Source organism: Lepidothrix coronata, unplaced genomic scaffold (assembly GCF_001604755.1).
Source record: "Lepidothrix coronata isolate B3197 unplaced genomic scaffold, Lepidothrix_coronata-1.0 Scaffold125, whole genome shotgun sequence".
Classification (NCBI taxonomy): Eukaryota; Metazoa; Chordata; class Aves; order Passeriformes; family Pipridae; genus Lepidothrix; species Lepidothrix coronata.
The window spans coordinates 217,830-242,315 of NW_016690305.1; the positions used below are offsets into that span (position 1 = coordinate 217,830).

At 45.1% G+C, this 24,486-nt stretch overlaps 2 protein-coding genes and 1 long non-coding RNA gene across 6 annotated transcripts in view; 2 read left to right on the plus strand and 1 right to left on the minus strand.

The window, feature by feature from the left end:
• Positions 1 to 1,244: 1,244 nt before the first annotated feature.
• On the plus strand, positions 1,245 to 16,298 carry AMMECR1L (AMMECR1 like). 2 transcript variants are annotated; one of them, XM_017826329.1, is made up of 7 exons: positions 1,245 to 1,465; positions 3,487 to 3,931; positions 9,155 to 9,265; positions 9,719 to 9,833; positions 10,586 to 10,676; positions 11,640 to 11,736; positions 12,883 to 16,298. In XM_017826329.1, exons 2-7 carry the CDS (start codon positions 3,525 to 3,527, stop codon positions 12,992 to 12,994), a joined length of 933 nt encoding a protein of 310 aa, XP_017681818.1. In that variant the 5' UTR covers positions 1,245 to 1,465; positions 3,487 to 3,524; the 3' UTR covers positions 12,995 to 16,298. The 2 variants fall into 2 exon arrangements, with proteins under 2 accessions (XP_017681818.1, XP_017681819.1); XM_017826330.1 differs by lacking the exon at positions 1,245 to 1,465 and adding an exon at positions 1,838 to 1,988.
• A 119-nt stretch (positions 16,299 to 16,417) lies between these two features.
• On the minus strand, positions 16,418 to 21,542 carry LOC108502896. 3 transcript variants are annotated; one of them, XR_001876652.1, is made up of 3 exons: positions 21,480 to 21,542; positions 19,767 to 20,196; positions 16,418 to 17,623 (listed from the first exon to the last, which is right to left on the minus strand). It is a non-coding gene; the product is annotated as an uncharacterized LOC108502896 (long non-coding RNA). The 3 variants fall into 3 exon arrangements; XR_001876653.1 differs by lacking the exon at positions 21,480 to 21,542 and adding an exon at positions 20,750 to 21,063; XR_001876651.1 differs by lacking the exon at positions 21,480 to 21,542 and adding an exon at positions 20,606 to 21,063.
• POLR2D (RNA polymerase II subunit D) overlaps positions 21,477 to 24,486 on the plus strand; it is a 4,177-nt gene continuing 1,167 nt past the window's right edge. The window contains exons 1-3 of the mRNA XM_017826331.1: positions 21,477 to 21,607; positions 23,097 to 23,277; positions 23,753 to 23,848. Coding sequence (XP_017681820.1) covers positions 21,535 to 21,607; positions 23,097 to 23,277; positions 23,753 to 23,848 — 350 coding nt within the window. The 5' untranslated portion in view covers positions 21,477 to 21,534. The remainder of the gene's footprint in view (positions 21,608 to 23,096; positions 23,278 to 23,752; positions 23,849 to 24,486) is intronic.

The window sequence follows — 24,486 nt, forward strand, 5'->3', positions numbered from 1 at the left end:
GATGATGCTGTTCCACAACCTTAGAATGGCAAAAAAGTTGCTGCAGTGCTGTGGAAATCATGTAGATTCCATAGTGTTCCAGGTCAGGAGCAACCTGGTCTAGTGGAAGGTGTCCCTGCCCATGGCAGGGGGTGGAATGAGATGAGCTTTGAGATCCCTTCCAACCCAGACCATTTTGTGACTCTGTAGGAGACAGTAAGATCCAGTGATGTTCATCTGGATTTCTCCAACTCATGTTTTCATGTCTCTTATTTACTGCTTAAGCTTAGATCAGGAGTGGCACGCATAAATGCCATTTTAGTCTTAAAAGAGTTGAGCCAGTTTCTTTGTCTCTCGGGTTTGAATGGGCAGCGAGTGTATAGTGGAATCTGCTCTTCAGCTTGCTCAGGTGTTATGGCTGTGTTCTCAGGAGGTAACTGGGAAGTAGCCCTGTGGTTTCCTCTATCCCAGCCCGTGCTGAACACCAGGAACACCTCCAACAGCCACAGAATCTTTTATTACAATAACTCTCATCCCACAGACCGACCCGCTGGCAGAGATTCTCTCCTCTTAGAATGGATACAGAGCCTGTGTTTCTACCAGGTGTCCTAAAACCCTTGATGGAGTAAGTACTTCTCTGCGTTTGTTCTTTTTTACAGTGCTATGTAGAAAGGTGCAGGAAAGGATTTGCGTGTCCGACGGGCAGCTGGAAATAATAAAAAAAGTAAATTTTAGCTCTGGTGCGGTTGTGCCATTTACGGCTCGTGCCGCAGAAGTGGTTTCTGCCCGGCTATGACCGTAGGTGAGACCGTCCCGCCGGCCGGGGCTGTTTTTATCCCCCGGGGCACGGGACCGGCCCTCAGCGCGGGGCCGCACCAATGCCCCAGCGCGGAGGGGGCGTGGGGGGGCAATAAGGCACCCCCGCTCCGAGCCGCACAATGGACGCTCCCGGCCGCACGCCCCTCCCCCGCCGCCCGTCACCGCCATCACTGGCCAATGGGAGCGGGGTACCTCTGTCACGTGATATGGGACCCGCCCCTCCGGACTGTTTGTCTTCGCACGTGCGGCGCGTCACGTGACGGGGAGGGCGCGGAAGCGCGTGTCTCTATGGTCCCGCGCGGGGCCGAGCGCCCGCCCCGCGCCGTGGCCGCGCTGGCGCCGCCCGGAGGCTGGCGGACTATGAGCGTCCGTCCCTCATTACCTCACGGCCGGGAGGAGGAGGAGGAGGAGGAGGAGGAGGAGGAAGGGGAGGAGGAGGACGAGGCTGCCGGGATAGCGGCGGACCTGCCCGCGGCCTCGCTCCGGTCCTCCGGCCGCCCCGGGAAGCCCCGGCTGCGGCGGGCCCTGCCCGCTCCCCCGCCCGCCGGGCCCGCTTCTCTGGGGAGCCTCGCCCAGGCCCATGGCCCCATGAGGCGGCAGAAGGCGGCCGGGCAGCAGCGGCGGCGGCGGGGCTGAGGCGGAGGAGAAGCCGGGACGGGTGCAGGAGGTGGGTGACCCCCGGCCGTGAGGGGGCACCGCGACGCGGGGGCTCCGCGGACCAACCGCCCGGGCCGGGGGGGCGGCGGGAGCGGGGGGGGTCCCGCTCCGCGGCGCCCCCTGGCGGCCCCGGTGCTGCCCCGGGGGTCGGGCTGGGGGTACCGGCGGTCCCGGGCTCACCCCGGGCCGTGTCCGGAGGGGCCGCGGGGCCGCCCCGAACACCCTGCAAAGTTTGTGGGCGGGAGCGCGGGGCAGGGCCCGGCCGGCCCCGGTGTCCCGGTGTGCCCCCCTGCCGCCCGCGGGGCGCTCCCGGTGAGCGGGGCCGGAGCCGAGCAGCCGCCGGTGCGGCCGCCTTTGTTAGGCCCCTGCTGCAGAGGAGGGGAGAGGAAAGGGGAGCTCCCCCCTGCCCCTGCCACGTCTCCGATTCTGAATCAAGTGTTGTGCTTCCAAATAAATAAATAATGATTTAGCCTCCCCAATGCGGTAACTGGGGAAGGCTCATCTATCCCAGCACCCTCACTGAGCCAGAGCAGGTAACTTTTAATAAGCACTGAAACATTTACATGCTCACTTTGTCAAAGTTATGCTTTTCCTTTTCTTGTTTTGGTTTCTTATTTTATTATTGTTGCAAAGGTAGAGATCGAGGAAAAATTTTAATTTTCATTAGGTGTTGTAAATTGTTCCTTATGGTCTTTTTAAAGCCTTGAGGTGAGGGTCCCTAAGCAGAGCAAGCACAGCAGGCACGAGTGGTTTGTGTGCATCTCTGGACACGTCTTACACCAGTTCTGGTTCAGTTCAGGATTGTGTGAGTCTTGCCATGGCCGACGAAACTTCGTGGATAAAGTTTACACTGTTTGCACGTGCAGAGAAGGCAGGGACTTGTCACACCCTTGATTTCAGTGCGTGTCACCCCCCACCCCGCGGTTCTGTGTCCGTGCAGTCGGCTCAGGCATCGCTTACACGCCTGGGGGGGTTGGAGCGGTGCTCTGACGGTCACTGAAGTGCCCAGGTACTCGTGAGAGCCGAGTGTGCCTTCGGTGCTCTGTGGTGTTCTCCGGGACTCGTGTGTTTGTGCTTTCCAGCCTCATTTTACACATGGGGAACTGTTTTCCCCTCTCTTAGTATATTTGATCTCGTGGTGATGTCGGTGTTTAAGTGCCTGACACTGACCTGTGGTCCTTGCCTATCATCTTTGTTCATCTTTGACTGCACAGCCTTTCCTGCCCGTGTTTGTTCCATGTGATGCATGAGCTAATTCTCTTCTTTGCAAACAAAACGCTGCTCTGAGTTGGTTTGTTCTTTTACACCATACCTGTTTCCTGCCATTATCACTTCCCTCTGTTCAGACTGCTCTGTCTTCAGCTCATCCTGTCCTGCACATCTTGACTGTACACCCTGTGTGTTTACTTGTGAGCTCTATTGATTCACCCAGTCCTAGAAAGTAAATACAGATTCCAGTTCATGTGGTCTGGAAAATAGTCTGTTGTTTAGAAATAGTCTGTTGTTTCAGTGCCTGTAGCTCCTCTTCGATCTTGCCAATGCTAAATCAAGGTCAGCACCCCTGGGAGTCCAACCCCAAGATGTCATTTGGGGCTGCTGTCACTCTTCTGTCGGGAATGGGGAAGGGAGATACACTGGTGGTTTGTCAGCAGCTTGTTTGCCACTGGTGCAATTGCTGAGCAGGAAAAGTCGTGGATAGGGTGTATCTGTAGTCCTAAGTCTTTTTTTCTTCTGTTCCTCCAGTTTCATTCTCTTTAGGGGAGGTTTGACTGTGTTTTTTTGGTGATGAGCCACTTATTAAAGTGCTCAGTACACCTCATCAATAACTTGAAAAGTGTGATTTCACGCATGTTGTGTCACACTCTTTCAATTTATATGTGAAAACACCCATTCTGCCTGCTGAACTGACTTTAGTGCTGTACTTGGCCACACGTTGCGAGGGTTTTCTTCCTCTGTAGCGGAAGCAGGGAAGTTCTTCACCTGTAACTCTTTGTGTGTTGCTTTTTTTATCCCCCACCCCCTCCTTGCCAGGGTTCTACAGTGCTCCAGGCAGCAAGTTTTGAAGCAGGATGGGAAAAAGACGCTGTGTTCCTCCACTTGAGCCCAAGCTGGCAGCTGGCTGTTGTGGGGTGAAGAAGCCCAAATTGTCTGGGAGTGGAACGCACAGTCATGGGAATCAGACCACAACTGTACCAGGCTCCAGTTCAGGTCCTCTTCAGAACCACCAGCACACAGACGGGAATAATGGAAGGGAGAACGTATCTGACTTGACTTTGGGCCCAGGAAATTCCCCAGTTACTCGAATGAATCCCACTTCAGGAGCTTTGAGCCCACTGACTCGGCCCAATGGAACTGCCAACAGCACCAAGAACCTGGTGGTGACAGCGGAAATGTGCTGCTACTGCTTTGATGTACTCTACTGTCATCTCTACGGGTTCCCTCAGCCACGGCTTCCTCGATTTACCAATGACCCCTAGTGAGTACATCTGCCTGTGGGAGGAAAGCTGGGAAACGGCTGCCAGAGCTGCTGTGGCTTGGTTGGATAGAGGTGAAGGGTTTCCTCTGGGGAGCAGGAAAACCGGTGTGCCAGGGGAGGGGGGGCATTCTGCTGCTTGCTTTGTCTGCCAGAAACTAAAAATGATGCGCTGTAAGTGCATGAAGGAGTAAAGTATTGTGGGTTTTGGTGGAAGCGAGCGAGCTTTGAAGAGTGGCCTTCAGGGGAGAACATGCTTAGCTCTACAGAAAGAGAGCTGGGCTAAGTCTGAGGAGGTGTGCTTCTGCAGCTCACAGTCTCCTGTGTCCCACGAGACACTGTGTCCTTCACTGAGAAGTGCAGACCCACTTCACGGTAACGTAAAAGTCTGCCCCCTTCTTTCTGAATAGATTCCTTTGCAAAAACTTAACTGAGCGGTTCCTCCTGCAGAACTGTTCTAACAGAACAGTAAAATAACATCGTTAGTTTGAAGAGGCTCCAGCTAATGTGAGACACTGACTTGGTGAAGAGACAAGGGAATAGACTTCCTTCTGCAAAGCAAATGGAAAGGGAATGGAGTAAGAAGTTGAAACAAGTTTCCAGCTCATCCTGAAACAAATGCTGAGCTGGTGAAAATTGGGCAAGGACACTCACAAGGCTGTTCAGCTGTCCTAGTTAATGGGTTTAGCAGGGAGGGGAATCAAAAAATTGCCAGTTATAGAAGACAGTTTGGGAAGATAGTGTTAGCTGGGCAGTGTGAGGAGAAATCATAGAATCATTTAGGTCAGAAAAACATTTGAGTCCAGCCATGAACCCAGCACTGCCAAGAGAGTTAACTTTCAAGGACGATACCAAGGTTAGGGGGAAAGGAGATGTGTAGGATTTATGAAGCTGTTTGGCTTTGGTGAGATTTAGCTAATGTTTATCTGAAGGTTGAATGCGTAGGTGTGGAAATGTTAATGTTGTTAAAATGTTTGGTGAAAGAATTATATGGGAAAGATCAATGACAGATAGACTTTCTGACACTCCTCCAGGGGCCTCTTCCAGAACAATAGATAAATTAACGGTGTCAACAACTTTTTATTTTAAGTTAATGAATTTTAAATTGATGTAAAGGAACAGTGGCTTAAACAGGTCAAGGACTTTTTCTGTGTATTCAGTGTCTGCCCACCTTACTGCCTGTCAGGATGGATGTGGGTTGTGCTTTCCATGCAGTTATTATCCAAGCAGGATTATGGATACATGTTCTGAATGCTGCCACAGACTAAGCTGTTCAATATTGTAAATACAAATGAATGGAGAAATGCTCTGGACCAGGCTCTCAGATAGTTCCAGGGACTCCCCAGGCTGAAACATTTCTGCTGTTGTTGCTACGTGCCCTGGGTAGGCTCCTTTTAGAACATTTTATGTTAGTCTGCTTATTATTGTGTCACTTGAAATGCAGAGGGGGTTTTTTTTGCTGTTGTTCTGTTAAGTCAGTAAGAGAGACGGTTTTACACAGCTGCATTCTTTTGGTGTCAGAGGAGATTTCTGGCTGGATTTTGTTGCTTTTTCTGTTGACTAGTTTCAAAAAGGACATCCTTTGGGGAATAGCAGCTGGTTGAATTTTATGCCCAGATTTGAAAAGTTCAAAGTTGCTCATTGGGTATTTCTGTGCTCATAATTACAAAACTTTTAGATCAGCACACCAGCAAAGCATAACCAGCCCTTACCTCCTCTTCCCCTGCAGGCAAATGCTTACCTAAATTTTCTTGTGTTTCAGCATTTATGCTTTTGCTTCCAGCAAATAGTTGGATGTTCCCCAGGGAAAAGCATGGGGTTTGCTCTGTTGTAGAGCAGCACATAAGGATGAGCTGTCCCACTTGGGACAGTCGTGGAATGAACTTCAAGGCAAATGTCATTAAATATAGGAGTAAGCAAAGTGAAAATACAGAAATAATTTGTATTTTGGCCCTTTGTGACATAATGAATGTCAGTGGAAGAGATCTTTGAATAAAACAAAGGTTTATCCAGGAAGTCTCCCTGGACAGACTGTTGATGGAATAGAAAGAGGCACAGCCTGTTCTGGATAGCAGATTTTTAAATTGGTGCTGAACCCCAAAGTAAAGACAAAAGTAGGTGTGAAGGGCAGGATTTGGCATAAATAGTGTAATAACATAAAAGTTACAGGGTTCTGGCTTGAGAACCACCATGAATTTCAGTTACCATCTTGAGGGGATGTGCTCATGGACAACAATCCTGATGGGAATTATGGTAAGATACCTATAGAGTAAGGTTCCCTTATTCCAGTGTCAGCACTGATGTTCACAAATCAATGGAGAGACAGTGGAATTGCAAGACTTGCAGTTATGTCTGAATTAACTTGGTAAAGGAAGAAAATATCCACTTTAATATTCAGGTTACGGGAAGAAATTACAATTTGGAACCTGTGCAAATAGTTAATCGGTTGCTTCTTCTGCTTTTGTACTTCAATCTGATTTGTTAATAGAAGGTATTACAAACTGGTGCTAAAACTACACCATGGAAGTTTCCAGTTGCCATGCAAGACAAATAATAAGGAACTTGCATCATAAAATCGGTTCTGTAACAGGTTTTTCCCGAGTACAAGCTCAACTCTGATTTGAACAAGCTGTATTTTTCCACTTTAAAATTCCCTTTGTAGTTGCAATTGGAGAAGCTAGCTTTTAGTTGCTGAAATTCCCCTCTCAGCCTAAAAACCCTCATCAAACACAGCTAAGTGGGATGTTGTGTCTGGGGAAGAAACAGTTGCCATAATCTGCTGAAGGTATGGCTGCAAAGTACATGTAAGTGCTCTTGGGTGAACAGTGGACAAAAGGTTGTTGTGACTTTTCTTAGTACATCTAGGAAATAACACTTTTCAAGGAGGGGCTCTGGAACAATGGACTTACTGTCAGCTGCACCTGCAATTTGCTGAGTGCATTTATTCTTCAGAGACAGAAACATCTTTTCTGCTGGGAAAACAGTGAAATTTTATATGCATTTACAAAATTGTGTATTTCTTCTTTTTATGCCTCAGTTGTTCTGACCACAGTGAAAAATTGTTTAAAATGTGCTTTAAAGTATTTTAAGATACGACAGCCTTCTGAATGCAATTATCCTGTCCCTTCTGATAATATCTCTTCTATTATAGACACAGAACGCTCAGTGGAAATATGGGTTGTGGTTTTTTTCCCTTTGGAAGGGGAAGGAGGCGAATTGAAAATGTGAACCTGCAGTTTGAATTGAAGGGGAACTTGCTTAGATTTGTATTCTGAGAGTGATGGGTTTTATGTTCTCCTTTGCCTTTCCTGTTTGGGATGAGTGTCACATGGGCTGAGCAATGGTTTCAAAACTTTAATTAGATTAGGGAAATTTCCACTGAACTTGTGACAGTAGTGTTTCTCAGAGTTCTCCTGTGTAAGTTTAGTATCTTTTTTTGTTTTTTGTAGGCTTTCTAATGTATTTTCTTACGCTCTGTTTCTGTTTGCTCTTTCAACATATGGTAGCCATATAAAATGTAGAGCAATGATCTCCTGCAAGTTGCTTTGAAGTGTTGTCAGAAAACTAGAACAGCAAATCCCCTGTCTTGGTCAAGCAACAATAGGGTTGTTGTTGGGTGTGGAAGGATGTTTCTGCTTCCTCTGTGGGCAAAGTCCTTCACAATTATCACTTACAGGCTATTTGCTATTTTGGGTAGTACTTCTGCCATTGGTCACGGCTGGTAACTACATCCTGAATGATGGATTTATGCTGTGATAGTTTTTAATTCCATTGTTGCTCTGAGGAACATCACTCGACATTGATTTATCACTAGAGTTTAAATTATGTTCTGTCAACTTAGAAGTTCTGTTGCTGTGTTTGAGAAACCGTCCACACTCTGTGCTGGTTTTGTTATCTGAACAGAACATCTTAGTATTTTTTGTGATGTTTGCTGCAAGGATACATTGCTTACAAGAGCTTCGAGTATGTGAGGAAAGTAAATGCCTGAGCAGTGTTGTTGAATCAGTCTTGATGGCTCAGAACTCCTGTCAGTGTTTGATCTCAGAAAACCACATTCTATCATACTACTTAAAGTTCTGTAGAAATCCACAGGCTGATGTCTTGTATTCAGTACTCTGTAATCTGAACAACTTGTAGAATCATTCATCCTGGTTTTATAATTAGAACAACATCATCAGTTGCCTTACAAAATTTTCCAGATGTTTGGTTATTCTTGTAAAGCTGCAGCCACCACTGTCCTTTCTTTAGTGTTTCTCTCTACAATTCTTTGCAATTTCACTCACTTCTGTAGAAGGTAGTTTTTTGCATTTAATGTTGACAGTCATCTTTACCTGTTTATCTCTTCACAGAGCTCTGTTGTTCTGAACTTGTTTTTCTTTGAGGCTAAATCATGGGTTCTAGTTCAACAGCTTGAAATGAGCCTGCTGAGTTTGAGAGTCTACTGTTATGCCTGTAAATTCCTGAGAGTAGACAGGAAAATGGAAATCCAGGTGATGTTTGAGTAGGAACAATAGTGATTTAGGTATGTGTCCAACAGGAGAGAATGTGTGTAAATATAAATCAAATGGAAAGTAAGCAAAAGGTTGGACATAAAGTGCTCATGCCTTCGGGATGGACCCAGAAGTCAGATCCTCGTGGAAGTAACAGGGAAAAAAATAATTTGGCTTTCTCTTTATTCCTTTAGAAAAAAACACAAAAACAAAAAACCGAAACAAAACAAAAAAAAAAAAAAAAACTTTTATTGCAAATCTGATTTATAGATGAATTGCAGAGTGCCTGGGGATCTTTCAGGTTCACTGGTACTATAAGTAACTAATCTTATTTGCTTCACCTATATTGATTTTTATATGGGCTGTCCTGTAAATTAGTGGATGCTGTGAAGTGCAGCCAATACTGACAGGTACTCAGTGGGGTCAAACAACCATATCCCTCATTAGATTCAGTGCAGAATCTGTCCAAGAAGGTGTCCATGGATGACTTGCAGAGCACTGCTGGAGAGGAGTGAGTATGCTGAAAAGGTGGAGGGAGATGGTGGAGTGTGGCAGGGGGTGGGCACGAGCTTTGGTTATTGCTGGGTAGCAGGTGAGCAAACCTGCCTTTTGGGGTTTACTGGAGAGAGAGAAAGCAAGGGCATGTGCATGTGCTCTTTTACACCTTGGTTCTCTCCTCTTAGCAGCCAAATATCCCTAGGGGCTGGAAGGTTTCTTTTGGTTTTTTCCTTTTCAGTCCACTCTTTGTGACGTGGAAGACGGGGCGAGACAAGCGGCTTCGTGGCTGCATCGGGACCTTTTCAGCCATGAATCTTCACTCAGGACTCAGGGAATACACATTAACCAGGTAACTGCTGGAAATGAAATAAATCTGAAATTAGTTTCGTTTGCTGAAAATCTGTAAGGATTCAAGGTTAGTATGTTGGATCAACATAGTTCAGTGTAATATGCTTCACAATAAAGTACACCTGAGAAGTGTATGATATCCAGGGTGAGGGGAATAGCAGGATTTAGTGGAACATCTTTGCAACAGGTGACATTTTAAGGCTAATTGCAAATCTGTCTTGCATACTAACAGTTTTAACATCTTCTGTAGCATATATTTTCTCTCTTACCGTGGTAGGTATTGGACAGCATCACTGGCATTCCAATTGACTGGATTAAGGAGAGATGCAAGTCATTTTCTCTGCAGTAGCAGAGAAACGTGTTTCACGGAGGCATAGTCAAAAGGGGAATCTTTGAGTACCTGACACTTCAGTTTGGTGCTTGTATGAGGCAATATTTCTTCTCTTCCCTTTAGTGCACTTAAGGACAGCCGATTTCCCCCCCTGACCCGCGAGGAGCTGCCCAAACTCTTCTGCTCTGTCTCCCTCCTCACTAACTTTGAGGATGCCAGTGACTACCTGGACTGGGAGGTGAGAACAGGTGCATTTGGAACTCTGCATCCCTCTCTCATTCCGTTCGGGTTCGGGTTAGTACACGGTGATGTGTCTCCTTCGTTACAGGGGTGTGTGGGGATAGAAGAGACTGGAAGTAGAAGAAATGGGTCTGGAAAACTAGAAGGGAGGAAGAGAATGGGCCAACAGTATGCTTTTGGTTGGGAAGGGATCTGAATGGGAATAAAAGAAACATGAAAGTGGTTTATGGATTTGGCCCAATGGGAGATGGGTGTAAATACATGTGTAAAAGCCTGGGAAGTCTTTTGATGGTGTGAACAGAAACTGGAAATAAAAAGTAGTTAAGACTAAAGGTGTGAATGATTTTTAGGACCTTGTACATGGAAGTGTATTTAGTTCAAGAAGGATATATATACATGTGTGTGGACTTTGTAGTTGGGTTATTTTAGGCATGATTCTTGTGTACAGAGATTTTGCCTCTTGCCCAACACAAGAGATGGAAAACTGTCAGACTTCTGACAAGACTTGCCTTAGGGACACTGGTGAGGCTCAATGGGGAAAAGTGGCAGAGGTCCTTTGTGCTGCTAAGAGAGCTGCTTGTGAGACCTGCCTGGTAAGAACAGAGAGTGGGGAAGAGAATGGCCTTGTCCAGGCAAAAGCCAAACTGTCCAGAGAGAGAGAGAGATACACAGTGTTGTGGGAATGACGACTCAATCGTGGACTCAGTGCCAGCAAACACCTCTTATTTGGCTGTTCATTTCCATCTATAGGTTGGTATCCATGGGATCAGAATAGAGTTCATCAATGAGAAAGGTGTCAAACGCACAGCCACGTATTTACCTGAGGTTGCTAAGGAACAAGGTGGGTTTGAGATGGCAGCCAAACATGTCAACATGTTGTGTCACAGAACTGGGTAACTTAAATCTGTGGATTCTGGGCTTGGATTGCAATGCTGTCATGCTGTTCTCATAGTAGTGCCGTGGAGCCACCAGGCTTAATCTGGATAACTGACACCTGATACAGTTGGTGCTGGGATTTCACCTGGCCTTTCTCTCCTTGCACAGCTGTATCTTAGCTTAAAAATATTTTAGGGCTTAAGAAATAGCGGATCTCAAAGTATGGATCTTCCAGCCTCATTCAGCATTGCATCTTTCCTCTTCTGTGTTTCTCCCACCAACTAGGATAACTGCAGGCTGCACAGCACCAACAGAAGGGTCCCTTTCCTCCTCATTCTTGCTAAAGTAGCATCCTCCAGAGGAGGGCTGGAAAAGGGCCCCTCTGGAGCACAGTTCCCACTCAAATAGAGTAGCAGTCACCATGGTAACTGCTCAAAATATTGCCTCCTTTCCTCCACTTAGCAGAGTGGAGTGGTTACACCCTCCTGGCTCTGGGGCAAAAGACTAAGGTAGTAATTTTAACATATCAGTGCACTGTGCTATCACTAGAGCATCAATCCCAATCTATGTCAAGAGCTAAGTATTCTCTTATTTTCAAGGCTTATGGAGCTAAACTTACGTGGCACGTGGTGAAACAGTTTGGGGTCCCAGCAAGAGAAGCAAGGCACAGACCTTTATAAGAAGAGAGGTCATATGGAAAATGGGATTACTGTTTCATAGACCAGCTCCAGTAGGAATTAAAAGGGGTTGGCATGTGCAGATAGTGTACATGCATCAGGCCATGTATGTCCAGTTCAGCACTGGGATTTCCAAAGCTCAGTTTCCTGTTTAGTCATTTGCTTTTCTAGAGGCCTTTTAATGCATCTCTTATGTTTCTGAAACATCTTTTTTATATTGAAAAATTTCCCTTACTTCTGTTTTTCAATAGACTGGGATCAGATCCAGACCATAGACTCCTTACTCAGGAAAGGTGGCTTTAAGGCTCCAATTACCAATGATTTTAGGAAAACAATTAAACTCACCAGGTAAGTTGATGTATTTGTCGTCTTTTAATTTTGCTTTATAGCGTTTTGTGGATAATTTAAAGTATTTGTGCTTGATGTAAGTCTTCAGCCTCTTTCAGATGAGACATGTAATGTGAAAGACCAAACCAGAAATGCCACGTGTAATGGGATGAAGCGCAGTATGTTTGGTCCAGGCAGGATCAAAGTTGGCATTTTCTGAGAGAAGGGTCACTGGTTTTAATATTACCATCTGTGTGAAAGATCAGAAGCAGAACCTTTGAAAGTTAAAAAGGTTGATTTTTCAGTATCTTTTCAATGAACTTCCTTTTCTCAGTGTGGTCATCTGTGGATGCTGGAGCTATTTGTAGGCGACAGCTGTCTTCAAACCACACTTGAATTTGGCTGGCTTTCAGAATTTGCTTGCTTTTCTATACCCCCAGCTGTCTTATTGGTTTCTGCTCCCTTTATGTTAGTAAAAATTGGGACATTCTGGTTTTGTATAGAAACATTAATTTATCAGGTCGTTTCTTACCTCTGGAGAAATGAGTTGGGTGTGCAGGGTTTTTTTTAACAGAAGAGGACAGGACGAAGGTTTTCGTTAAAATCTGGTCTTAGTGGAACTCACAACCACTTTGTTTATCTGTTGTGTAGTGTGCTTTAGAAAAACCTGGAAAACTCTGATCTCTAAAGGAATTTCAAATTTTGTGAATTCTGATTTTACAACACAGACTGTCACTTATATGGTATAACTAACCTTTCTTTACACACCTCTCCATCATTTTTTTTCACTAGCCTTTCAAATGTGAAGATAACCACAGTAGTAAACAATAGTGAAATACTGATTATTTAGCCATTGAGTCTTCTTCCAGCAAACTTTTCATGCCATTTTTGCCCCCTGCAAGTGGATAAAAAAGAATACAAATTGATAATTTGTTTCATGTGTGCTACTTCAGGCATCCCTTAGTTACGATCACCTTGACTAGGGCTCAGCTTTTGGGACACTGAAGCTAATTCAAGCTCAGATGGGTTATTGAGACTGCTGCATGAGGCAGCACCAAAGGCAGTGCACTCCTCTTGTCCATCACTGGCTGAAGGGTGCAGTGATGGATGGGTTTTGTTCAGTCCCTCCGGGTGTGCTGACGGTATTTTCTGACGCTGTTCCCGCAGGTACCGCAGCGAGAAGGTGACAATCAGTTATGCAGAGTACATGGCCTCCCGCCAGCATTGTTTCCAGAATGGCACTCTTCATGCCCCCCCCCTCTACAATCATTACTCCTGACACACGGCTGCATGACCAGTCCCACTCCCCGGTTGCTGCCAACGGCTACGATATCATTGGGGCAGACGCCTCCTCTTCCTGGTCCAGTTACTTCTATTACTGCACCATTTTATGATGCTAGCTTCCGTTGCCAAGTCTGCCTTCCTGCTGACCTGGGGGGAGAATGAGAGCGTGACAGGACTTCAGGGGCCCAAGCCTTATCTCAGCCTTCCCTCTGAGTGGGGGTTCAGTTGGATTGGGGCTCCATGCCTACGAACTGTCGTGAGGTGCAGAAGACCTCTCGGAGTGAAAGTGCTGCTTCAGACTGATCCATTCCTGGGTGTTACTGACACTGTGGAAACTTGAGTTGCTTGTTATGGAAGCCCCCCAGATCAAGTAGGAGCATTCCCCTGGCAGCCTGGGCAACGGAGTCCAACAAAACATTTTTTAGGTTCTTTTTAATTTTTTTAACTCCGGTATCTGTTGTGTACTGAGAGCTGATTGCAGTCCCCACGCATCACGGGTGGACATCATGATACTGGGGAGGGTCGAACACCTGGATGGCACCCCATCCTCACCAACAGAAAACACTTAGAGATGTGAAAAACGAATCCATTATTTAAATAAACCCTAGAAGGCTTTAAGGCTCAGATCCTTGGTAGGTCGAATTCTTTAGAAATTCTCTTGGTTTACAGTTCTCTGGGTTTTCAGACAGAGCTCGGTGATGAAGCCTGCTATGAAACAGCATGCTGTTGTGCCTGTCAGAGAGCAACATGGCACGTGCTGTGTATGGAGAGGAAAAGGTACTTGTGTATCCCTGGACAGTCTGTTAAGACCAAGTTTTGTTTCCAAATATTCGTAGCAGATTGGATTAGGGCTGGGGAGGGGTTTGCATGGCACTAACTGTAGTCATACAATGAGACTAGTGACTGAAATTTGTTTAATTTAAGCTAACTGTCTTGGGGACCTTCCTATTGCTAGGACAGCCACTTTCTCCAGTGTGACTACTGATCTTCAGGGCAGGAACTGTTCCAGTTCGTAGCAGGCCTATGGAACAGAGGTGTGGAGTTCCACTGCTAAGATCTATCAGCTCAGTCGTACCACAGCAAGGCAGTGAGTGGGGAACCTCTACTACCCAAACTGGGTGAAACTCGTGTGCATTCTGTATTTCTTCTCCCATGGTTGATGATCACAAGAAATACTCTCTTCTAAGAGGGAGTTGAGTTACCCATTGTTATTCTGCAGCATCATTGAGGATGTCAAGAACTCTAAATTATGACACTCTCTCAATAAGGTAACTGGACTTCAGAATATAGTTTGGGGTGGTGTTGGTTGGTTTGTTTTCCAAGTTTCTGGAGGGTCTGTAACGACTGGGAAAGCAGATACAAGTGCACAGGAGAGTCATGGCTGTTTGGTTGCACGTATCTTCAGAGCCTGCTTGCGTGGGGTAATTGGCTGGTGTTTGAAGCCTGAAACTCTGCCCTGGCACGGCAGGGAATAGGGCTGGTGGGAAGCTAAGAACTGCAGGCTGCTGCTCCTGGTCCTAAGGAAGCAACGCACAACTGTGCAGTTTTGCTTTGTGTTGGTGTAACATTCTGCTGGAGAGAGAGTTGTGAGGGCGGTTACTCTGGCTAACGGTGCAGTATCGACCCAGCTTTCGCCCTGCACTGGGTCATTCTTACAAATTGCCACTTTTCCCTTGTGGTGTTGTTGGAAAGCAATTGAAGATGAAGGGATTGTTCATAACTTCCTGCTGCTGAGAATAAACTGGTCTTGTTACAAACCACTCCAGTTTGTAATTACTCTCCCAGGTGCCCTGTAGTGATGGGGGAGGGTGGGGTCAGCTCTGGACATACCACTTACCTTTCAGCTGTCAAACAGTATGATACATAGGGCTACACTCATTACTGTTCAAGTGTTCTATGTTAGAATTTAATTTCTAAAAGGTTTAAAAAAAGCAAAAAAATGGTGCTAAAACTTCACCCCTGAGCACGCTCGGTGAGACTGGTCATGCAGGCGTACAGTGCCAGGCTTTTCAACTATACTGTTTCTTTTTCAGATGTTTGCCCTGTTCTGTGTCTTCAACAGTGTATAGTGTTTTCCTGATTTCAGTTTCTTTGACTAGGGATGACTAAGGGGTGGGGTGGGGAGGGTTAGCTGTAATTTTTTTAAAGAACGGAATTTTAGGATTGAGTGACTTGGTTGGTTTAAGCCTGAAGTGGGACAGATGGTTTGGGACTGGGGAAGTCTTATCCTCTCCCACTTCTATTTCCCCACTCAGTCTGTTTAAAAAAACAAAAACAAAAATGCCTCTGAATATGTACTGTGTTCTTGTCTTGTTGCAGTGAGAAGAGAAGCTGGCAGGTCAGAAAACACTGGTCTGCTGCCTAAGGAACAGGCCCTCCCAGCTTTTGTCCCATAAGGGTCCAGCTATAAAATCAGTTGAAAACTGTGTCAGTAGCTAAGTTAGCTCAGAGAAATGTATGACAAGGACAGGTGGTCTCAGGAAATAATCCCATTTCTAGATCATTACACGGCAGCTATGCATAAGGATGAAAGAGGTGAACTAGAAACAAAATGTACTTTGAGTTGTCTCAAGATGAAGGCAACCAAAATCAGTGACCAACTGCTACGAGTGGTTGCTTGGCTGGGGACAGCAGGTTAGAACTACTCCTCAAAGCAGCTGTTACCTGGTTAGATCTGGATTAACTCATCCTTAGAAGCAAGTGCCTTTTGGTCTAGAAGGGCTTATTCTCATGACAACCACAACTGAGAAATAATCTCACTGCAATGATGAAATGTCTTTGTTTTACAGTAACTACAGGAGAATGTCTTTGATCACTGGAGTCTGTCAGTGTTGGAATGTTTCCACTGTGAGGTTCTTAATTTTATTTTTTTGTATTGTTCAACAGTCAACCTCAACTGAGGCCATTTCAGTTTGGGAACGTTTTGTAGTCAAAATATCACATATCTACAATTTATCAGAACAAAAAAAAATCTATAAGGAAATCTAAGAGTTCATTTTAACCTTTGCACAGAATAATTTGTTTTCATAGTACATTAACAAACCTCTGCAATCTTCACTGACCATTAGTGCTGTTTTTCTTTTTGTATTCTGGAAACTACATGTTGTTTTGTTGGGTTTTTTTTGGTTAATTTATTTCCTTAAAGCAGGAGACCTCTTTTGACCTTCAGTGCAGAGATGTCAGACCAACTCTTTGTATTACACTTGGTTGCCTCCTACCTATATAATAACTTCTGAGTGTAAATAATTGAACTCTATCCTCTAATGAAGTATTGTAGAGAATAAATCATAATAGATAAAGATGATTTGTACTGTCCTCTTTATGTGGGTTCTCACAGCCTTTACGGGGGATAAGATGAAATCATTCTCATCCAGAAAGACAAACAATATATTACAGGTCTGAATGTTCAAGACCAGGGAGGTTGCCAGAGTGGGATGGCAGCTGTCTGGAGGCACAGAAACAGTCAGACAGGCTCTCTAGAAGGAAGCAAGCTAAAACAGAAGGAAAATTAAAACCAACTACTAAATATGTTTCATTAATAACGGCATAGCAGTGTCTCTGTATCCTGAAATAATGTTTGCTTGACAATAACCTTCTATCATGATGGTTTGCCATGACATATATAAAGCACATACGTACAGAGTACTCTAAATATGTCTGAAACCATCAAAATTGTTTTTGTCTTCTAAAAGGAACTAATGAGAACAGATTGCCTCTACTCTGAGGCTGTAGTCTTAAAATCTAGTCTTAATCTAAAAAAATTAATCTAAAAAAATCTAAAAATTAGTCTTAATCTAAAAATATTATTTCAGAAGAAACACCTACATCTTTCTGGATTCTTACAATTTGAATGTTTGTTTGGGGACAGGATTAACTGATTTGTGGAATAGTTTTGAATTATGCCTCTGGTTTACCTGATTTTTTCCACACCCTGTCAGGTTATTGTTAACTTTTTATCTGTGGCAGATGTATAGTTGGAGATCCTACATTTTCTGCTTGTGGCTCTTGGGAAGGGCAGCCCTGGATGTCAATGAACAGTCATAAAGTAAACACCAACCAAACCAAGGGGTTTGGTTTTGACCAAGTTTTGACTTAAATATGCCTGAGAAGCTTGTTGACCTCAGCACAACTACAAAGCAAAAATCAGAAAATATACTGCCGAGCCTAACCAGGACAAAAAGCACATCCCCCAGGCAATGTGAGGAGGGGTTGAGGAGGACTCTGGGGCTAATGTGATTTCCAGGTGATTTCCTTTTTATTTCTGAAGTTACCCATATCACTGCCATCATGTGTCCAGGGAAGTTATCAGGCATATTCCTGACAGCTTTGTTGTCAGGAATACATTGACTTTTTGTACATTTTTGTGTCATATGCTTTTCCTTACTTGATTTTTTTGGTTTCCTATTGAATCAGTCAGCCATAAAATCTTTGTCTGGTGTCTTTCATTAGAGGTTCCTCCGTGCCTGTTGCATTCTGTGACCACAGGAACACTCACTCAGCAGCTCACAGGGAGGATGGGGCCAGGTAGAAGGGTGTACATATGACTGCACGCTGAAATAGGTCAATCCAGGCTAAATATAAATCAGGATAATTCTCCCGGAAACACTTTGTTCTGTTGTTACTCCTGTTTGAAATAAGAAACAAAATTAATTACTCATTTGGCACTCACTCCTTTCTAGAACAAAATTAAAGACAGCTTAGGAGGAATATCTACAAGACACTTCAAATGAAGAATACTTGAGCATTTTTATTCTAAACACACACAAAAAAAAGAATTTTATTTTACCTGTGATTGAGAAATGCCACTTCTTAAAGACAAAAATGAAAACCAGAAAAAAAAAATGAAAACTTTCCCATGAGACCCAGTAAGTCAATATTTATACTGACAGTACATAGAGCAGTACCATAGGAAAGTTCCTAAGCTGGTTTTCCCATGGTCTGGGAAAAGATGACTTGTGTGTCTGTTTGATATCACTAAGAAAACACAGAAAGCACAGAAGAGTGCTGTTACCCTGTTCCTTAAAACAAGTACATACTTCTGCAAAATGAACAATATCCAGATTATTGAACCATATTTTTTTTTCTTTTCTGTAGTCAGCTAGACTGCTCTTATAATCAGATTAATTCTGGCAGAAATCATGCATGATACAACCAGTTGATAGTATGTCTAGATGTCACACATGTATTTAAAAACTGAACAGATCATGCAGTGTTGCATTCAGAGGCTTACTGTGACTTCATTACTGGATATTAATATAATTTTACTTTGCTCATATTCATTCCTTATGGTTTTGGAGATATACTTTTAAATGGAGTAAAAATAAAGGCAAAATGGTGTGAAAACCTAAACCTGAAGAGTTATACTTTAAGAACACAAATGAAAATCACACATGTCTTGTGCAATACTGGCTACTGTGGCACACAGTGCTCTCAGTGGGTGGTTATCTCCACAAGGATCACACTGGCATTCCACAGAAAATGTGGAATTACTGTTTGAAAACTTAAAAAACGGCTAGGAAAATCACATTTCTTCTGCTGCTGGATTAGAAGGAAAGCATATTACAAAGTAGGTTTATGCTAATAATAGAATATCCTTGTTATTAGCTCTTCCTACATTTGATTACATGGAGGTATTTAGCTGAGTATTTTGTTAGATCTGTGGAGCTGCAATTAGTGTTTACAGGCTCTGTGTTTAAACTATAGCAACGTAGAAATTACCATAATAGGTCTGTCCAACAATCTACTACCTAATAACATGTCTCCAGCAAGGATCAATGCTTTTGGCCCTGGAATATGGAATGTTAGAGGCTCTATTCATGATAAATTACATCTGGCCAAGTAGTCTTTTTTTTTTTCAATCAGCTTAATTTAGGATGTGGCCACTAAAGCTGCTCAAAAGTTCCTATAGTCTTTATTTTAATCAAGCTCATCTTCCTTTTCTATGTGTATTTTGTTGACAAATGCTGAAACAGTCATTATTAGTGAGGGAAAAGCCAGAGCATTTTAACAATAACAAAAAAGTCAGGTACTCTGCTATGTTTGGTTTCTTGCAGCAGCTGAACAATACTTCCTGTGGAGTTTATAAGTTCATTCTTTTAAATTCTTAAAAAACAAAACACATCAGTGATAATGGATTTAATCTTTTATGATAGCCTCTTAAACTGTATCTATAAACTCTTGCAAGAATCTGCCTCTCTTGATTTAGTTTTTGTATATTTGAGTAGAATGGATCCCTGGGGGAAAACCCAACAGGGAAATTAGTAACTTAAACCTCAGTGAGCTACCTACTGCTCTGAGAATCATGATGTTCTGAGTTGATGGGTTATTTGAGTCAGGATTCCAAATGATGTTAAATGCTTCTCTGGTCAATCTGGCATGGATTTCCTTGCTTTCTTGTAAACCTAATTGAAATTGTTTAATTTGCCAGATGTTCCCCAAGACACTTCCATTCCATTTCTTACTGGATGTCTTTCTGCTTGTACCACTTAGCAAATTACTTTCCATTCAGTTTCTCTGCTATGCTCATTATCCAGATAACAAATATTAGAAATCTATTATTTGACCTCTTCATATTCCTATAGTTTATTTTTAATGCATTCCTTTTCCCAGCGGTTCACCTAGGCACAGATGCAGTTCAGGAGAACAGGAGTGGTTTCATCATAAATCCTCCAACAGTCTATTTTTGCCTTTCTTTAGGGGCGCAGCATGACATAGTAAGGGCTGATAAGATGATTACTTTAAGAGTCTTAGACTGGTTAGGCACTTACATGTGAGCTCTCCAGGGAAAACACTACTCCATAAGTTATTTTGTTGGCAGTGCTGGGAGAACTATCTCCATTTTCAGCCTGCCTATAACTTTTAGGGGTCTGTAGATTGCTTCTGGATAGTCTGAAAAAGCACCTTCCTTAGGAAGTGTGTTATGATATCAATACTCGTTCATTATAGACCGAGGTCTATTAATCACAGTGAGCTAGACAGAAGTTCTGGCACAGACAGTCACAGTTTTCCTAAGGCTGGGCTTTGCTGTCTAGCTGGAGGATGTTCTGGTGGCAAAACAGAGCAAGCTGTAGCTCACTGATCCACTGATGTGAAGATGTATCTGCTGCCTTGGTGCCCTCGGGTGGTCCTGGGCAAATGGGTGCTGCTGTGCAGTCTGGGGAGGGGGACCAGAGCAGTTTTGAGCTCTTTGGTTATTTCCTAAAGGACAGAGCAGAAGGAGAAGGGTTTGCTCATGCGAAGGACAAGCACTGTTTCCCTCCGTGTTCCTCCACATCCCTCTCTCGGGCCCTGGTTTGTGCCTTGAAGATTCTGGGCTCATGATCACAGAATCAATTGGGTTGGAAAAGACCTTTGTGATCATCGAGTCCGACCTGTAACTAGACCGTGGCACTGGGGCCCATGTCCAGGCTGTCCTTAAACACCTCCAGGGACAGTGACTCCACCACCTCCCTGGGCAGCCCATTCCAATGCCTAATCATCCCTTCTGTGAGGAATTTCTTCCCAATGTCCAACCTAAACCTCCTCTCCTGGCGCAGCTTAAGACCACGTCCCCTCATCCTGTCCGTGGCTGCCTGGGAGAAGCAGCCGATCCCCACCCGGCTACAACCTCCTGTCAGGGAGCTGGAGAGTCTTGGTCCGATGATGTCTTCATCTGCCACAGCTATTTGCCCGTGTTCACATAAACAACGCTCAGCACCCCAGCTCTTTCCTTCTCTGAAAGGAGCTCATTGCTAAGCGAGCTTAAACACACCTCTGAGGGCTGCTTCCTGGGGGAAGGGGGGGCGCTGCTTAGGCGCCCTGTCCCCGCTGTTTCCCCTCGGTTCTCCACAGCGGCAACTCCGCTTTTTTCTATTCGGCAGTGCTCGGGGTAGAACGGACCCTCGGCCCCTCACAGCGGGGAGAACCAGCAAAACCACACACTGTCCTTCAGACGGGCGGAGCCGCCTCTCGCACCGGGGAGAACGAGCCTCCCCCCGCCCCTCACGCGGGGCAAAGCCACAGGTTGAGCTCAGACGGGCAGAGCCGCCCCTCACAGCGGGGAGAACCGGCCTCCCCCCGCCCCTCACACCGCGGAGAACCGGCCTCCCCCCGCCCCTCACACCGGGCAAAGCCACACGCTGCCCCTCAGACGGGCGGAGCCGCCCTTCAAACCGGGGAGAACCAACTTCCCCCTGCCCCTCAAACAGTAGAGAACCAGCCTCCCCCCGCCCCTCACACCGGGCAAAGCCACACGCTGCCCCTCAGACGGGCGGAGCCGCCCTTCAAACCGGGGAGAACCAACTTCCCCCTGCCCCTCAAACAGTAGAGAACCAGCCTCCCCCCGCCCCTCACACCGGGCAAAGCCACACGCTGCCCCTCAGACGGGCGGAGCCGCCCCTCACACCGCGGAGAACCGGCCTCCGCCCGCCCCTCACACCGCGGAGAACCGGCCTCCGCCCGCCCCTCACACCGCGGAGAACCGGCCTCCGCCCGCCCCTCACACGGCAGGGCCGCCCTTCCTCGGCGGAGCGGTCCTTCCGCTGCGGGTTTCCGGCGATGGCGGCGGGCGGCAGCGACCCGCGGGCGGCGGACGTGGAGGAGGACGCCTCGCAGCTCGTCTTCCCCAAAGGTGCGGGCGGGGGTCGGGGCGCCGGGCCGGCCGGGGGTCGGAGCTGGCGGCGGCCTCCTGTGAGGGAACGAGCCTGGCCGGGCAGCTCAGTGGGATGGGAGCGCTGCTCACGCCCCTGACTCTCCTCCGCCGGGTACAGAGCCCCGAGTCTTAAGAAGCGTGATAATAAATCATTTATATACGTTTAAGGACCTCGTGGTTGCTAGGATGTGGCAGTTCTTATGTGGGCCACTGTGTGTATGTACAGGATTTAAAAAAAAAAATTCCTATCAGGCTGCAGTGAAAAGCTCCTTACATTTTGGTATAACCCTTGCTTTTTCACTGATGCTCCTCATCATACGAATTCTTCCTGTGACGGTGACGAGGCCCTGGCACAGGTTGCCCAGAGAAGCTGTGGCTGCTCCATCCCTGGAAGTGTCCAAGCCTTGGAGCAACCTGGGATAGTGGAAGGTGTCCCTGCCCATGGCAGAGGGGTGGAATGAGATGAGCTTTAAGGTCCCTTCCAACCCAAACCATTCTGGGATTCTATGAATACTACTGCATTTAGGAAACAAGCTTTCCGGAGACAGAGTTGGTAACCACAGACTCTCACGGTCTGTGTATTTTTTTCAGAAAACTGTTCATTTTAAATTCCAGAGGTGTATTTACACCTCCAAGCCACCCTGGAAAAGAAAAAGAAAAAAAAATAAAGAAAAATGGGCACTGTGCTGCATTTTTGAGTTATGAACAAAAGCGTAGCCCTGAAAGACTGGGGTTTTTTGTATTCTTGAATACTAAAATCTATAGCCTACTCATGCTCAGCCTAAGCTAACTTACTGCTCAATGCAAAATATGGTTTGCCAGTCCTTTTCTAGCACTGCCCTGTATCTGCACCCTGGGATGCAGCCTTTGACACTGCTGCTTTTGAACAGCTCATACTGCTGATATTGAAAGACCTTGTTATTATTGGAACAAATATAGTGGTTATGGTGATGATGAATGAAAACAAAGCTGGTTAAAAAGGGGGGGGAATCTGTTAAGGTTGGTTAAAAGTTTTTTTCTGATAATAAAATTGGAGTAGGTCAATTAACATTATAAGTAAACGAAACCTTTTTTAAAATACTCAAAACATCTGTATTTATTTCAATAAATCAGAGGTTTCTGAAGGCCACAGGTATTACAGTTTTGGGTATTACAGTTCTAAATTTTCTAAATTTTTTTTTCTGAAGCATTTCAGAAAAACTGTGAAAAATCATGTTAGGGCCGTAAGTGTAAAATATGAGATCAAAAGACGAACACCTCAGATTGTCACTCGAAGTGGCGTAATTTTTATCAGCATTTTCGGTATGAAATGCTGCCCAGTCATTGGTGAAAGGGCTCGCACAACTGCCATAAAACACGTTGTTCACTTCTTTATTGCCCAGAGCTAGATTTTTGTGCAAAATTTCCGTAACTCTCCTTTTCACCTGTGCTTCCCCTTTGGTGCCGGCGTTCTCTCATTCGGCTGCAGAATTTGAAACTGCAGAGACTCTTCTGAACTCAGAGGTGCACATGCTGCTCGAGCATCGTAAGCAGCAGAACGAGAGTGCAGAGGATGAGCAGGAGCTGTCAGAAGTCTTCATGAAAACCTTGAATTACACAGCGCGCTTCAGCCGCTTTAAAAACCGGGAAACCATCGCCAGTGTGCGCAGGTGAGCGGGAAGGACAGGGAATAACACTTACTGGAGAGTTTGATCTATGAATAATGTTGATGCTGCTTTATGAAAGTACAGTTTAGTGGTGTTTCCTGCTTTGTTCTTTAATTCTTTCTGAAGAGGCAGGAAATCTGATCATAATTCTTGACGGTAGGTTGTATTTTGTCCAGGTTAAGCCTTGTGAACTGCTTTGTTTTCAGTATTTCAGTGATAGCTGACTACATTAAATGGGAGGATTTTCTAGACTTTGCAGCGTAATTCAGGGTAAGTGGATTTAGCAGATGGGACTTTTTTTATTCCTCTATGCAATTATATAATGAGTATTTCCTCCTGAAAAAACCTAACTTCAGTGCCAAAAGCAGCGTGAAAAAAGATATCCATTTGGTTTAGTTTATGCCCTTTTATTTGGTTTAGTTTATGCCCTTTTATATTTCTGTTTTGCAATTTCACGAATTTGTTGTCTTTCTTACAGTTTGCTGCTCCAGAAGAAGCTCCATAAGTTTGAATTGGCATGTTTGGCTAACTTGTGTCCTGAGACAGCTGAGGAAGCCAAAGCTCTGATTCCTAGGTGAGCACTTAAACATATTGTACCGAGACTGCTTTGTGCTTCCCTGTGATCTAAAGCCAGCTGTGGGCAGGTGCTGTCGCTTCAATCCAGCTCTGTTGATGTAAGAACATTTGATCTTGGTCTTCCCTACCCATTGATCTGACAGTGAGGCACCATTTGTGCATGTCCCTAATGCATTCCTGACAACTTTTACTGGATTAAGTGTAAACACCTTAAACTGGGGTTCTTAGCTGGCTGTGTTTGTGTTTGTTGGAGGTTTTTGCTGTTGGAGCAAATGAACTGTTTTGTGGATAAGGTATGTGGAAGGAGTAACTTCTTCATGTCTTGATTTGTTACCTCATGACCTGAGATAGAGGAGGGAACTAAACATTCATCTAAATTACAGTTTCTTCCTTATATGCCATTATATAAAAGAGAAGGCTTTGGGATGACCTAATTTTGGTCTCCCAGTACCTAAAGGGAGCCTACAAGAAAGATGAAGAGAGGCTTTTTACAAGAGCAGGTAGTGACAGGACGAGGGGGAACAGCTTCAAACTGAAAAAGATTAGGTTCAAATTAGAGATGAGGGAAAAATTCTTCCCTGTGAGGGTGGGGAGGCCCTGGCACAGGTTGCCCAGAGAAGCTGTGGCTGCCCCATC